General features: G+C 47.4%; 1 protein-coding gene across 6 annotated transcripts in view; it reads right to left on the reverse strand.

The window, feature by feature from the left end:
• LOC119954595 (F-box/WD repeat-containing protein 7-like) overlaps window positions 1-16,788 on the reverse strand; it is a 233,011-nt gene that overhangs the window by 60,906 nt on the left and 155,317 nt on the right. For all 6 annotated transcript variants that reach the window (XR_005458278.1, XM_038779924.1, XM_038779919.1 and 3 more), the window contains exon 4: window positions 10,597-10,782. Coding sequence is in view for 5 of the 6 variants with exons in the window: in XM_038779924.1 (XP_038635852.1) it covers window positions 10,597-10,782 (186 nt within the window). In the remaining variant the exon portion in view is untranslated. The remainder of the gene's footprint in view (window positions 1-10,596; window positions 10,783-16,788) is intronic.

Here is a 16,788-nt window from a genome sequence, read left to right on the forward strand (position 1 = left end):
GTCCACATGAATAATTTAGGTAATGTGTATTTTTTAAATTAGACATAAAAATGATGTAATATGTGGCGTAATGATTAGATATGTTAATGCATTAATTTGTAGTACCATGAAGAAGGCAAAACATAGGTTTGCATGTGCAATAACCCATACATCATGGCCGCGATTCTCCGCTCCCCACGCCGGGGGGGAGAATCGCGGGAGGGCTGGGCGAATCACGCCACGCCGCCCTGGAACCCCCCGCGATTCTCCCACCCCCCCCACAAATGGTGTGTCACAAAATGCAAGGCAGACGAGGAGATGCGCCGGGGGGAGGCAATAAGCTCCGGGTGTACCAGGACCTGGGTGCAGACCTAGTGAAGAGGAGAGCCAGGTTCAATCGGGTGAAGGCTGCCCTCTTTAAGAAGGGGGTAAAGTTTTGGATGTTGTACCCGGCCCATCTCTGAGTGACTTATAATGGCTGAGAACATTATTTTGGGACAGCTGAGGAGGCGTTGGAGTTTTAAAGAGCAATGGTCTGGCAGAAGAAGGTGAACATTGAACTGTGGAGGAGGAGTGAGGAGGTGTATGCTTTTTCTGCCTTTTATTTTTGCTTTTTGTTTGCTTGTTGTTGCCGAACATCTCTCATTTGAGATGTTTTGTTGGGTTCAGTGGTGGGATGTTTGGGGAGCGTCGAGGGTGAGTGCCCCTTACTTCTTGTTCCATTGTTATTTGTTCTATGGAGATATGCGTCTGGGGTGAGGGGAATCAGTGGGGGTAGGAGGCTCAGGAGCCTTGGGTGGGGGCTGCCAGGCTAGCTGGGCGGGCTCGTTAACGGGAGCACAGTGGGGGTAGCCAGGTGGTTAGTGTAGTAGAGGGGATGGATTGTTGTTTGGTTCAGGGGATGGCTGCTGACAAAGGTGTGGCTGCTGTGGCGCAGAAAGAAAAGTAATGGTGATGGTGGGCATCTGAGGGTGGGCCTGGTGGATCGTATGACACGGGCCAAGGACTGGCCCAAGAAAGGTTATGTTTGATCAGCACGGTGGAGAGGGGGGACCTGACCAGGTTGGTCACCTGGAACGCGAGAGGGCTGAATGGGCCAGTCAAATGGTCGCGTGTGTTCGCGGACTTCAGGAGCTTGAATGCGGGCGTGGTCTTTTTGCAAGAAACACACTTGAATATCAGGCTAGGCTAAGGAAAGGGTGGGTAGGGCAAGTCTTTCATTCGGGACTAGATATGAAGACAGTGCTGATAAACAAATGGATGGCGTTTGAGGTGGGGAATATTTTGGCAGATTTGGGAGGGAGGTTTATGATGGTGAGTGGGAAAGTTGGAGGGGATGCCGGTGGTTTTGGTAAATGTCTATGCCCCAAACTGTGATGATGTGGAGTTCATGAGGCGGGTGCTGGGGAGGATCCCTGGCCTGGAGTCACACCGGTTGATCATGGGAGGGGACTTTAACACGGTCATTGAACCAGGTTTGGACCGGTCGAGCCCGAGGTCGGGGAGTGTGTTGGCGGTGGCAAATGAGCTGAAGGAGTTCATGGAGTGCATGGGGAGGTGGATCTATGAAGGTTTGGGAGGCTGAGGGCGAAGGAGTTCTCGTACTTCTCCCATCTCGGATTGATTCTTTCATGGTGGGCAAGACACTGCTGGAGGGGGCCGTCGACTCGGGGTATTTGGTTTGCGTGGTTTCAGATCACTCGCCGCATTGGGTAGACTTGCAAGTGGACTGAGGGGGGACCAGCGCCCGCAGTGGAGACTGGATGTTAGGTTGTTAGTGGATAAGGAGGTGTGAAAGCGGGTGAGGGCAGCCATTCGGGTTATGTGGAACAGAACGATATGGGTGAGATCTCGGCCACCACGTTAGGGAGATGCTCAAGGCAGTGGTTAGGGGGGAGTTCATATCTATCCGGGTGCATAGGGAAAAGGTGGAATGAGCAGAGATGACGAGGTTGGTGGACGAGATTCTGTGGGTGGTCAGGAGGTATTCGGAGGCCCTGGAAGCGGGATTGTTGAAGGAGAGGCAGAAGCTCCAGATGGAGGTTAGGTTCCACTGGGAAGGCAGTAGGGCAGTTGCGAAGGGCCAGAGGCGCAGTGTATGAGTACAGGGAGAAGGTGAGTAAGATGCTGGCCCACCAACCCAGGAGGCAGGAGGCGATGAGGGTGAAGGACAGGAGGTGAAAAGTGGTACTGGACCCAGTGGAGGTGAATGGGGTATTCGAGGAGTTTTACAGGAGGCTCTACGAATGGGAGCCCCCAGCTGGGGGGATGGAATGTGTTGGTTCCTGGATGGTATGGAGTTTCCCAAGGTGGAGGAGGATCTGGTGGTGGGGCTGGGGCCCCCATTAGACTGGTAGAGGTGATAGAGGGCATGGGGACGATGCAGGCAGGCAAGGCCCCAGGCCCGGATGGGTTTCCTGTAAAATTTTATAAGACGTTTGCAGGTGGACCTGGGGCCCCTGCTGGTGAAGGCATATAATGAGGCGAGGAAAAAGGGATTCCCCCTACATTATTGCAGGCATCCATATCCCTAATACTAAAGAAGGATAAAGATCCAGAGCAGTGTGGGTCCTATCACCCGACATCATTACTAAATGTGGACGTCAAATTGTTGGCAAAGATCCTGGCCTCGCGAATTGAGGACTGTCTGCCAGGGGTGACAGGGGAAGATGAGGTATTTTTAAAAATTTTGAGAAATTTTGACTGCTCAATTAATTTTTTCCGATTAAGGGGCAATTTATCACGGCCAATCCACCTATCCTGCATATCTTTGGGTTGTGGGGACAACACCCACGAAAACACGAGGAGAATGTGCAAACTCCACACGGACAGTGACCCAGAGCTGGGATAGAACTTGGGACCTTGGCGCTGTGAGGCAGCAGTGCTAACCACTGCACCACTGTGCTGTCCTTGACTTGAAAAATTTACCCAATACATTAAATGGTAAAAATGTAAAAGGTCTAGAAGAGCATCAACACTTAGATGCTCGTACACACAAACCTTTAAAAGTAAGGTTTAGAGTTAATAATGCTATATTTTTGAAAAAGCACAAAGATCCTAGTTTTTATAAATAGTGGCATAGAGTATAAAAGCAAATAGGTTATCTTAAGCTAATACAAAACATTGGCTAGATTGTAGTTAGAATATTGACATAGCCAGGGATGGTAGGGCAAAGGTTTATGGAGTTCAGATTTGCTGAAATCTTTTTACTGTTTTTGCTGTTAAAGTTAAACAAAAGTCTGAAAACAGCGTGGGAGGAGAGACAGTCGGGAGATTGAAAACAACGCGAGAGGAGAGGCAGTCGTGAGATTGAAAACAGCGCGTGAGGAGAGGCAGTCGGGAGATTGAAAACAAATAGTGACATCACTGTTTGATTGATTGGAGAAAAAATTGGCTGTTTGGTGTGTATCCAGTAAGTGGTTAAGGTTTATTCTATTCCTAAGATTTAAAATAGCATAGTACTGCTGCAAGTTGACAGTAAGATGATTGGTTATTAGAAACAGTGTGTTAATGGCCAATTTAGGACTCAGGAGTAAAGCAAATCTATGGCTAAAAATAACTAAAACATTAAAATTAAAACGATTAAAATTAACGCCAAAAACACATTCTTGTGTAAACAAGAAACATGTTAGGTACACTGGTCTAACACTGGCTGCAACTGGATGCAGCTTAGATCAGAAAGATACTCCAGACCTTGAAGTTAGTTCAATCAGGTTTATTGAACTAATAGCACAGTTAGCACAGTTCTCTGTGAGTTCGACTCTCTGCTAACTTAAGTGTGGTTACTCTGTCTGACTGATCCAGACTAGCTCTTAGCCACGTGGTGGAGGTGCGAGATTGTAACAACACCCTTGACTGACTCTCTCGATGTTCATCAGTGGAAAGAGGCGGAGTGTGAGTGCCTCGTGTCTTTTATAGTCAGATCCCACCCCTGAGTGTCCTGCCTGCTTATTGGTCATGTCCTGTTCGCTATGTCCATTAGCTGCTTGTCTGCATATCATTATGTGTGTGTGTATGTGTGTGCCTGCATATCATGACACATATAACTTTTAGTTGTTAGTAGTGGTAGCACTTAATAAGCATAGTAAGTTGTAGCGTACACTGTAATTATTCTAAGTTAATTAAGAAAGTAATTAAATTAACTAAATAACATAAGTAACCATGGTGGGACAGGTGTTGGGCGCGATTCTCCGAAATGGAGAGAAACAGCCGACGCCGGAGTGTTTCACTCCGGTGTCGGAGGCCACTCCTCGCCCCCTATTCTCCCCCCCCCCCCCCCCCCGGGGGCTAGGAGTGGCAGCGCGGGAATCCCGAGCGCCCAGCCTTGAAGCTTGCGTCAAAGTGGCGCACCGGGAATGACGCGGGCGGTGGCGCCGAAGTGCCGTCAGCCGCGCATGCGCAGGTTGGCCGGCTCCAACCCACGCATGCGCGGTTGCCGTCTTCCCCTCCGCTGCCCCGCAAGACATGGCGGCTTCATCTTGCAGGGCGGTGGAGGGAAAAGAGTGCGTCATTTACAGACGCCGGCCCGACGATCGGTGGACATCTGATGAGCACGCCCGTGGTGCTCGATCCTCCCTCCGCCCCCCACAGGGCCCACACTTACCAGTCGTGCGATGTTCACGCCGGCAGCAACCAGGTGTGGTTGACGCCGGCGTGAACCGGTCAGGTTCATCAGGCTGCTCGGCCCATCCGGGCCGGAGAATCACCGGTTGCCGTGAGAAACGGCGAACAGCGATTCTCCAAGCAGCGTGTCGCGTTTGGGGGGGGTGGGAGAATCGCGGGGGGTGCCAGGGCGGCATGTCGTGACTCGCAAGGCCCTCCCGCGATTCTCCCACCCGGCGTGGGGAGCGGAGAATCGCGTCCGTTATGTTGCAGCTGTGGAATTTGGGAGCTTTTGGATTCCATAGTGATCCAGGACAAACACATTTGCAGAAAGAGTAAGCAGCTAGAGGAATTCTGGATCAGGATTATTGATCTGCAAGCTGAACTGCAGACACAGCAGGAAGAGGATCTGCAGAGGCACCAAATCAAGAGGCAGACCGTCAAAGGTAATATTATTACCTGAGCTGAAGTCAAATTGGCATTAGGCAAATAAGATTAAGAAACTGAATGTGGGGGGCAGCACGGTGGCCTAGTGGTTAGCACAACCGCCTCACGGCGCTGAGGTCCCAGGTTCGATCCCGGCTCTGGGTCACTGTCTGTGTGGAGTTTGCACATTCTCCCCGTGTCTGCGTGGGTTTCGCCCCCACAACCCAAAAATGTGCAGAGTAGGTGGATTGGCCACACTAAATTGCCCCTCAATTGGAAAAAATAATTGGGTACTCTAAATTTATAAAAAAAAAAGAAACTGAATGTGTGGCTCAAAGACTGGTGTGAGAGAACAACGCAGTGGCACAGTGGTTAGCACTGCTGCCTCATAACACCAGGGCCGCTGGTTCAATTCCGGCTTTGGGTCACTGTCTGTATGGAGTTTGCACAATCTCCCTGTGTCTATGTGGGTTTCAGTGGTGCTTCAGTTTCCCTCCACAGTCCAAAAATGTGCAGGTTAAGTGGATTGGCCATGCTAAATTGCCCCTTAGTGTCCAAAAAGATGTTTAGGTTAGATTAAGGAATTAATGGGATAGGGCAGATCCGGTGGGTTGAAAGGCCTCATTCTGCACTGGAAGGACTCTCTGATTCTATGAAATGGGTTTCAGTTCGTGGGGCACTGGCATCAGTACTGGAGAAAGTGAGATTTGTACTGTTGGGACCGTCTGCACCTGAATCGGGCTGGGAACAGAGTTCTTGCAAGCCGCATAACTAGGGAGGTAGAGAGGGCATTAAACCAAACAAGGTTGGGGAGGGATCAAGTTGGGTAGATGGAGCAAATCAAATAGAGTTAAGACAGGAAAGCAAAATAGTAATATGGGAAATGAGGGTCAGAGGATGGCAGAAAGGGACAGAGAGAAAAAAACCTAAGAATACACTAACACTGAAGACTAGGTGTTACAAAGATAACAAGACAAAACTAAAGGCTTTTAAGTGAATGAATCAATAGTGCAAATTGAAGTAAATATGAGCTGAAAGCCATTAAAGAGACATGGCTGTAGTATGACAAGGATTGGGTCCTGAATATTTAGGGGTATAAGACATACATGGAGAATAGAAAGTTAGGTAAAGGTGGAGCGGTAGCTCTGTTAATCAAGGTTGCCAAGTGCAATAGTTAGAGATTATGTTGGTTCGTGATATCAGGATATAGAATCAGTTTGGGTGCCGATGAAAAATAGTAGGGAAAATAAAGTCACTCATGAGAGTGGCCTACAACTCCCCCCAGCAGTAACCAGAATGTAGGACAAGGTATACATGAAGTATTGGGTGCATGTGATAAGGGTTGGCATAGGCCTAATCATAGGTGATTTTAATCTATATGGAAACTGGAAAAATCAGACTGAATAAAGAGTTTGTTGAATGCTTTGGAGATAGTTTCTCAGAGGAGCATGTTCTGGAACCAACCAGAGAGCAAGTTAAATTACACTTGGTATTCACAGAATCACACAGTGCCTCTTTTGGACCTGTGGTCCATCGAGTCTGCACCGACACATAAGAAACACCTGACCTACCTACCTAATTCCATTTACCAGCACTTGGCCCATAGGCTTGAATGTAATGACGTACCAAGTGCTCATCCAGGTACTTTTTAAAAGATGTGACGCAACCCGCCTTTACCATCCTCCAAGGTAGTGCATTCCAGACCATCACCACCCTCTGGAGAAAAATGTTTTCCCTCAAGTACCCCAAAAACCTCATGCCCCTCATCTTGTCCCCTTGTGACTGACCCTTTAACTAAGAGGTAAGGGGATCAGGGATTATGGGGAGAAGGCGGGAGAATGAGGATGAGAAAATATCAGCCATGATTCAATGGCGGAGCAGACTCGATGGGCCGAGTGGCCTAATTCTGCTCCTATGTCTTATGGTCTTTTGGTTTATAGCTGCTCCCTATCCACTTTGCCCATGCCCCTCACAATCTTGTGCACCTCGATCAGGTCGCCCCTCAGTCTTTTCTGCTCCAACAAAAACAACCCAAGCCTATCCAAGACAAAAGCAAATTCTGCAGATGCTGGAATCTCAAACAAAAACAGAAAATACTGGACAATCACAGCAGGTCTGACAGCTGTGGAACGAGAAGGGAGCTAACGTTTCGAGTCTGGGTTACTTTGACAAAGAGTCATCCAGAGAATAAATAAATAGAAAAGCAGTGGAAGACACTTAAGGGTATATTTCAGAATACTCAGAATAAGTATATTCCTACTAAAAAGAAAAATTCTAAACGGAGGATCCACCATCCGTGGTTAACTAAAGAAGTTCAACAAAGCATCAAACTTAAGGAAAAAAGCATATAGCTGCACAAAGCTGAGTGATAGGTCAGATGACTGGTCAAAATATAAAGAACGGCAAAGAATGACTAAAAGGTTAATCGGGAGATAGAAATTAAGTGTATGAGAGGAAGCTAGTTAGAAAAGTTAAAAACTGATAGCAAGAGTCTATAGGTATTTAAAAAGGAAAAAAGTAAGTAAAATGAGTGTTGGTCCTTTAGAACAGTGGGGGCGATTCTCCGAACCCCGTGCCGGGCCAGAGAATCGCTGCAACCGCGCCACGACACCAGCTCGTGATTCTCCGAGGTGCGGAGAATTGCCGCCATTTGCGCCGCCGTGTTTGGTGCTGCGCCGGCCGCGGGCCGCTGGAATCGGCGGGGCCGCCGATTCTCTGGCCCGCATGGGCCAAGCGGCCTCGCCGATACAACAGAGTCCCTCCAGCGCCGTTCACCCCGGCCGCTGCCGGTGGGAACTCTGAGCGAACGGTCGGGGGGGGCAGTGGGGGGGTGGAGGAGGGCTCCTTCACTGGGGGGGGGGGACCCTCCAACGGGGTCTGGCCCGCATTCGTGTAAAACCGATTGGCGGGCCGGCTTCTCCCCCCCGGGCCTACTTTCTGGCATGGCCGGCCCCTGAACACCAGCTCCATGTTGAGTCGGGGCCGCCGTGCTAAAGACGTCCCCACGCATGCGCAGGTTGGCGCAGCCCAACTGCGCTTGCGCGGGTTGGCACGGCGCCCATTTGGTGCCGCGAAAGGAGGCTGGAGCTGTGTGAACCGCTCCAGCGCCATGCTGGCCCCCTGTGGGAGCCAGAATAGGTCATACCCAGGCCCGGTTCGCGCCGTCGTGAAATGCGATGGCGTTCACAACGGCGCAAACACTTGGGCTCCATATTGGAAAATCCCTCCCAGTGTTTTTCAAACCTTCCTTCCTGGGACCACTTTTGCCAACCGGGCGAACTTCGTGACCCATGCCAGGTTCACTTACCTTTTATGCGAAAGGGGAGTCTGCTTTGTCCTCACGATCTCACTTGAATCAGGTTCAAAGGAGAGGGCAATGCGCATGTCAGGTGCAGACTTCAGCCAGTTCATTTGTGCCATCTTTATCTTTATTAAAATGGAAATTCCAACCTCACACATGTAGGTCACCGTGAAGGGCATTAGCAACAAAATGTTTGTTTTACTCAGCACTGGATACCCCTGGACACCAGAATGCTGACACCCTCATGGGCTTTTGGCATGTTTTTAATGTGGTCTTACAGGTCAGCCACAGCAGCATAGTCTTTTAATTTGGAATCAGCCCAAAGTTAATAACTGACTCTGGGGTCTCAACTTCAAAAGGAAGTTTTTACTCACCACTTCTCTTTCAAAATCTGAAACTTATCCTCTCATTTGCCAGTACCTCCCTGCATATAACACACATGGGCTTTGCATCCTTATTTGCATTGGCACAATTGACAAAACTGTACTTCAAGAAATCATCTTCATATTGCTTTGTTCCTGAGTTAAGTTTATTCTTTGTAGGCTGGTAACCAGACACCCTGGAGCTCTGTACAAAGCTACCACTAGCCCTGATCTGTCCTGGGCAGCTCTCTCCAGCTAATTCTGGTGTGAATTCTTGTCCAATAGGTAAACTACCTATTTGAGTCTCTGGTCGTTTCTTACTTTGAATAAAACCATTCGTCTTCACAGTTCATTGCCTTGCTTGCCAGTAGCTGGAAAATGGAAGCAACACTGCTTCATGATTTGGTGCTAAAAGCACATACCTAGAGGTCAAAAATCTGGCATAAGGAGTATAATGTGTGAAAATGTGAAGTTGTTCACTTTTTGGTAGGAAGAGTAAAAATGAAAAGTGTTACTTAAATAGAGAACGACTGCAGAATTCCAAGGTGAAGAGGCATCTAGGTGCTCTAGTGCAAAAGGTCACAAAAGGTTAGTATGCAGTAACAGCAAGTAATTAAGAAGGTTAATGGTCTTCTATCCTTCATTATGAGAACAATTAAACGTAAAAGTAAGGAGGTTATGCTTCAGTTATACAGGGCATTGGTGAGACCACATCTTGAACTATGGGCAAAATTATTTGGCCTTCCTGCGGCCTTTGTTCAAGGAAGAACCAGAGAGCTCTCAGACCGTCAGATGGGGAAGGGCGATGTAAAGGAAATGGATGTCCATAGTGAAGAGGAATTGTACATGTAAAAATCCCGTCCCTAGTAGCCCGGCGGAGGATTCTTCTTCAGTGGAAGGATGCGAGGCCCCCAAGCGTGGAGGCCTGGATTAATGATATGGCGGGGTTCTTCAAATTGGAGAAGGTGAAATTTGCCCTGAGGGGATCAGTACAAGGGTTCTTTAGGCGGTGGCAGCCTTTCCTGGACTTCCTGGCGGAATGGGAGGGAAATAGGCCGGCAGCAGCAGCAACCCGGGGGGGGGGGGGGGGGGGGGGGGTGGTTTGGATCGGGGGGAGGGAGAACTGTGTACATGGGTCTGTGGGATGTGGCGGGTGTTATCTTTTTCCCTTTTGTTGTTGGGTGTTCTTCTGTTTTTCTTTTGTTTGTAGTTGCTTTTGAAGTTGGGTGGGAATTGTTCTTGGGGTGTTACCGTGGTTGTTTTGGTAATAGAGTTGAGTTGTTTATATTTTGTAAAAATTTCAATAAAAATTATTTTTTTAAAAAAAGTATATGTAAAAATCAAAAAAGGACAAAATTGGGTTTGTCTACAATGCTTTTCAATTGTGTTTACATCCCTTCATGGTCTTGTTTCTCCCTATCATTGTAACTTCTTATGTTACAACCCACCTGCTCCTGGAATTCTCTGTTCCTCTCACCTGGGTATTTTGTGCATTCTTTCCCTTTACCAATCTTTAGTACTGTCCCTGCACCCATTTAGGCCCCACTTCCTACATTTTCTCTTTTAAGGTCCTGCTTTAAAACGTATCTCACTGACCAAGCTATTGATTGCAGCTCCCTATGTTTCCTTTTTTTGACTTGGCATTTATTTTATTGTTATGTTTCTGTGATATGTTTTGAGACATTTTTCTATATTAATGGTGCTATATAAGTACATGTTCTTATTGTCCTTGTGATTGAATAATCAGCCAGTGCACATAGTCTAGGTTCACATCTGAATAATTGCCACCAGTCAAGGTTCATGAGGGCCGCATGTGTGTTTAAAGCTGTAGATGTCAATGCTTCCAAGAGAAAAAAACATTGCAGTTCATTTAATAATCTACATTTTTCTATTTACCATTATCTGCTCCTGCTGAATATCACTCACCATCACAGTCAAGGCAATCTACTCTTTCTTGATGGCCTCGAAGTAAAGGTAAAACTGTATATCTACCCAATGACCAGTTTTGATTCAGGTGACAAGCCCTAATATAAATCTCTTTCCATCGGCAGGTTGGAGATAATGATGGAAAATCTGAAAGTGTAGTAGTGCTGTATCTCGGAGATGTTAGACCTAACAAAATAAAAGAGTAACAATTTATTAACAGACATCAAAGAACAATACCGCACAGTATTTCATTCCAGATCTTCTACGATAAACCAGTAGAGTGGTACATAAGAATGGCCGTAAAATCCTGAAGTTGCCTTAAACTCCAGCAGACATTGTTATTCTTACTGGTATGCCAATAGGCTGAAGATAAAAGAGGATGCATGATATGTGCAAAGGAGTAACACAAACAGATATTTAGTTTGAAGCTGAAAGTATACGATATGTTGCAATGCTTCACGTAGAATTTTCTACTTGCGCCAGTGGTGGGAATCGTGGCGGGTGGGTGCACCTAATTTGGTGGGAGGGAAAAAAAATCTGTTTTCTGATGGTGGGATAAACTGCAAATTTTGTTGTCTAGACATTCAAGAGGGGTTAAAGGCAGATTGAGTCTCCGGCAAACAATGTCAAGAACCCTGGCCGGGATTTTCCAAACCCGCGCCGGGTTGGAGAATCGCTGGTGATGCGAGAAATTCCCCCCAAACCATTCCGACGCCGGGACACGATTCTCCAGTAACCACCAATCGCGCCCGCGCAGTCGACACAGCGCCAGTCGGAGGCCGCTGAAAGAGGCCCCCGCGGTGATTCTCTGCAGTCGACTGGCCAAATTCCCACCGAGTTCCACAGAGTCCCGACGGCGTGGTTCCAACCTGGTACCACGTAAACCTACAGCTATACCTATTGCGCCCCTCACTACCTGGTTCAACAGGTCAGAACTTCTTCCCCCACTCCACTCCTGTTTGCGAGCCTCACCCTTCCCTATCGCTAGTAAAGTGGCTCCCAAACAGCATTCCCTCCATGGCAGCATGGTGGCACAGTGGTTAGCACTGCTGCCTCACGGCGCCGAGGTCCCAGGTTTGATCCCGGCCCTGGGTCACTGTTTGTGTGAAGTTTGCACATTCTCCCCATGTTTGTGTAGGTTTCGCCCCCACAATCCAAAGATGTACAGGATAGGTGGATTGGCCACACATAATTGCTCCTTAATTGGAAAAAATGAATTGGGTACACTAAATTTATTTTTAAAAAACAGGGTTCCCTTACCACATTCCTTCAATCAACAGCCAATATATCCCTTCCCTCCCTCGTAACTGTGCCGAAACCCCAGAAAAATCAATAAACCTCTCTCCCCTCAAGAAAAGGAAACATGTACCAATCCCCTTTTTTAAACCGCCCACCTCCCCCAACAGAGCAAAAGTGAAACAGTGGTAAACACAGCAACAAAAATATATCATACAAACACACCCCCTTCATACACAGAGTCCACAATAGCCCTCTTCACAGCAGCTCTAGCTTCTTCTCTCTGATGAAGGCCACCGCTTGCTCCGGGTGGTGTCAGAAAAGTGATCGTTTGAATCCACTGTAACCCGTAATCACGCCAGGTACACCACCCCAAACCTCATGCCCTTATAATAAAATAGAGGTCTTCGCCCTGTTGAAGGCAGCCTCTTTTCGTCAACTCCATTCCAATATCTTTATATATTTGGAGGGGTAAACACTTCAGCCTCTCCCAAGAACCGAGAAACCATTTCTGAGAAATACTGGGTCGGCTTCGGGCCCTCCGCCCCTTCTGACAGCCCCACCATAGAACATAGAACATTACAGCGCAGTACAGGCCCTTCGGCCCTCGATGTTGCGCCGTCCTGTGAAACCCCTCTAAAGTCCCTCTACACTTTTCTCTTATCGTCCATATGCCTATCCAATGACCATTTGAATGCGTTTAGTGTTGGCGAGTCCACTACTGTTGCAGGCAGGGCATTCCACGCTCTTACTACTCTCTGAGTAAAGAACCTACCTCTGACATCTGTCCTATATCTATCTCCCCTCAATTTAAAGCGATGTCCCCTCATGCTGGACATCACCATCCGAGGAAAAAGGCTCTCAATGTCCACCCTATCTAATCCTCTGATCATCTTGTATGCCTCAATTAAGTCACCTCTTAACCTTCTTCTCTCTAACGAAAACAGCCTCAAGTCCTTCAGCCTTTCCTCATAAGATCTTCCCTCCATACCAGGCAACATCCTTGGTAAATCTCCTCTGTACCCTTTCCAATGCTTCCACATCCTTCCTATAATGTGGCGACCAGAACTGCACGCAGTACTCCAAATGCGGCCGCACCGGAGTTTTGTACAACTACAACATGACCTCATGGCTCCGAAACTCAATTCCTCTACCAATAAAAGCTAACACACCGTACGCCTTCTTAACAACCCTCTCAACCTGGGTGGAAACTTTCATGGATCTATGGACATGGACACCGAGATCTCTCTGCTCGTCCACACTACCAAGAATCTTACCATTAGCCCAGTACTCTATCTTCCTGTTATTCCTTCCAAAATCAATCACCTCACACTTTTCTGCATTAAACTCCATTTGCCACCTGTCAGCCCAGCTCTGCAGCTTATCTATGTCCCTCTGTAACTTATAACATCCTTCTGCACTGTCCACAACTCCACCGACTTTAGTGTCATCTGCAAATTTACTCACCCATCCTTCCACGCCCTCCTCCAGGTCATTTATAAAAATGACAAACAGCAGCGGCCCCAAAACAGATCCTTGTGGTACACCACTAGTAACGACACCAGTCAGAACATTTCCCATCAACCACCACCCTTTGTCTTCGATCAGCTAGCCAATTTCTGATCCAAAGTGCTAAATCACCCTGAATCCCATGCCTCCGTATTTTCTGCAATAGCCTACTGTGGGGAACCTTATCAAATGCTTTACTGAAATCCATATACACCACATCAACTGCTTTACCCTCATCCACCTGTTTGGTCACCTTCTCGAAGAACTCAATGAGGTTTGTGAGGCACGACCTACCCTTCACAAAACCATGTTGACTATCTCTAATCAAATTATTCCTTTCCAGATGATTATACATCCTATCTCTTATAAACCTTTCCAAGACTTTTCCCACAACAGAAGTAAGGCTCACTGGTCTATAGTTACCGGGGTTATCTCTACTCCCCTTCTTGAACAAGGGGACAACATTTGCTGTCCTCCAGTCTTCTGGCACTATTCCTGTAGACAAAGATGACTTAAAGATCAAAGCCAAAGGCTCAGCAATCTCCTCCCTAGCTTCCCAGAGAATCCTAGGATAAATCCCATCCGGCCCAGGGGACATCTATTTTCACACTTTCCAGAATCGCTAACACCTCCTCCTTATGAACCTCAGGCCCTTCTAGTCTAGTAGCCTGTATCTCAGTATTCTCCGCGACAACTTTGTCTTTTTCCTGTGTGAATACAGATGAAAAATACTCATTTAGCACCTCTCCTATCTCCTCGGACTCCACGCACAACTTCCCACTACTGTCCTTGACTGGCCCTACTCTTACCTTGAGTAACCAACCTTGAGATTCTCCACTTTAAGTCTCAGGCCTGAGGGCAGCACGGTGGTGCAGTGGTTAGCACTACTGCCTCACGGCGCTGAGGTCCCAGGTTCGATCCTGGCTCTGGGTCACTGTCCGTGTGGAGTTTGCACATTCTCCCGTGTTTGCGTGAGTTTCGCCCCCACAACCCAAAGATGTGCAGGGTAGTTGGATTGGCCACGCTAAATTGCCCCTTAATTGGAATTTCTTTTTTTAAGTCTCAGGTCTTTACTGGTCTCTGCCACCAGTAGCAACTCTGCCTCCACCTTGGCAAACCAATCTTTGTGTCTCAACAAGGCCTCCTCCATCCCCTTAAGCATCTCGCCTTGTGCCTTCACAATGTTCGAAGTTCACAGCAGCTGTTCACAGATAGGTCCTAAAGCCTCTTCACTAGTGGCTTTAAAGGATTCCTTAATTTCCTGATCCTGCCACTCAAACTGCCGAAAGATTTGCTTGTTTTGCATTTCAAGCTCCTGCACCATTACCATGGTCAGTGTGTCTAGTGTAATGGGCGCAGTGGCCATCTTCCCTCCTTCACCTTCTTTCGACGGGCTTCCTTCCTGAGCCTTCTTAATACTGGGCTTCTTTGTCGATGATTTCAGCATCCCATCATCAGGGAAGAGTTCACATACTCAATTCACTGCGCTTGGGCACCAAAACCCCCTGGAAAATGTAAAATATGTATGCCGGCGAAAAGGGGGAGGCCAGAGTTATTACTACGAAGATGCTCACCTGTAAATATATATGTTAATTTTTGCGTGTTTTTTTTTCTCTCTCTAACAATTTGTAATTTGTTCAATATAAAACATGAAAACTGAATAAAAAACATTTATATAAAAAAAAACCCCTGGAAAAACAGGTAAAAGGGACCAAACACAAAGACCTTGCCAGGAACCACTTTTGTGGTCTTGTCTTTACATGACGTCATCGTTAAGTCCACTTACTTTTATTAACACGTTAACTTTATACACAGCTCCATTAGTTCCCTACTGGGTCTTTTCTAGTCCTTGGCTGACTGGCCGACTCTATTTATACAATGGCACATTGACTTAGTTAAGTGTGTCTCGCCCCCTTATAGGGGGAGCTCACATTCTGCAAGCTGATAATTCCTACCCCATAAGACCCATACGGGTTAAAACAAGAACTCACCCCCACCTTCCTGCTGCTCTGGTATATGAAGCCCTGCCTCTGTAGCCTCCTGATGTCCATGTGCTGAAGGATGGCACAGAGTCTGCGGAGGCACGAGCGTAATGCAATCCAGGATATGCAAATTTACCTCAAAGTCACAAGACTATTGCAGGTTGCTCGGTGCATGTCGCTAATATGCGGTTGCGAATCACATTGGTCTAATTAGACACTGACGTGATCTTTTGATCAAGCATTGGGGTGTGATTCCAGCAAGCTGCCTTGATAATGAGTGTTCATGATGTTCTACTGTATTCAAATGGTCTCACCGACATGGCTTGGCAGGAACTCACCATTGGGACTGGAGTGGACAATCGCAACCTGTTTTCACATCGAAGGGAAACTAACTTTTTGACTCCGGCGAAATTTTCCCTTCCCACCTGCCATTATGGCCACCATGGGCAGGAGTGCAAATTCCCAGCCTTTGTCTCTGGAAAGTGTTTTTAATACAAATAGCATACAGAATAAAAAATAGAACACTATATCCAGGCATTATAATATTAAATACTTAGTGGTATCATTTTTGGTAATCTAACGACACATTTGATGCAGAGGAAGTACTTGCTGAATTTAAATTTCTTTAAAAAATAATTTTTATTGGAATTTTTTACAGAAAATATAAAAATATAACAAGTAATAATATACAACTAACTGCCCCATAACACCCACAAATCCCCCCAAACCGTAACATCACATGTATCACACTCTCCCCACCCCCCCAACAAGAAAACTTAACCATAAATTAAAATTAAATAAATCAAATTTAAATAAAGTAAACAAACATAGTCATCGTCCCATCTCCCCCCAAACCCCCGGGTTGCTGCTGCTACTGTCGCAGTACCCTATCGTTGAGCCAGAAAGTCGAGGAAAGGTTGCCACCGTTTAAAGAACCCTTGCACCGTCCTCTCAGGGCGAATTTGACCTTCTCTAGCCTAATGAAGCCCGCCATGTCATTGATCCAGGTCTCCACGCTTGGGGGCCTCGCGTCCTTCTATTGTAGCAAAATCCTTCGCCGGGCTACTAGGGACGCAAAGGCCAGCACACCGGCCTCTTTTGCCTCCTGCACTCCTGGCTCTACCCCAACCCCAAAGATCGCGAGTCCCCATCCTGGCTTGACCCTGGATCCCACCACCCTTGACACCGTCCTCGCCACCCCCTTCCAGAACTCCTCCAGTGCCGGGCATGCCCAGAACATATGGGCATGGTTCGCTGGACTCCCCGAGCACCTGACACACCTATCTTCACCCCCAAAGAACCTACCCATCCTCGTCCCAGTCATGTGGGCTCTATGCAGCACCTTGAATTGAATGAGGCTAAGCAGCGCACACGAGGAGGAAGAATTTACCCTCTCCAGGGCATCAGCCCATGTCCCGTCTTCGATCTGTTCTCCCAGTTCCCCCTCCCACTTCGTTTTCAGCTC

This window comes from Scyliorhinus canicula, chromosome 2 (assembly GCF_902713615.1).
Source record: "Scyliorhinus canicula chromosome 2, sScyCan1.1, whole genome shotgun sequence".
NCBI classification, from domain to species: domain Eukaryota; kingdom Metazoa; phylum Chordata; class Chondrichthyes; order Carcharhiniformes; family Scyliorhinidae; genus Scyliorhinus; species Scyliorhinus canicula.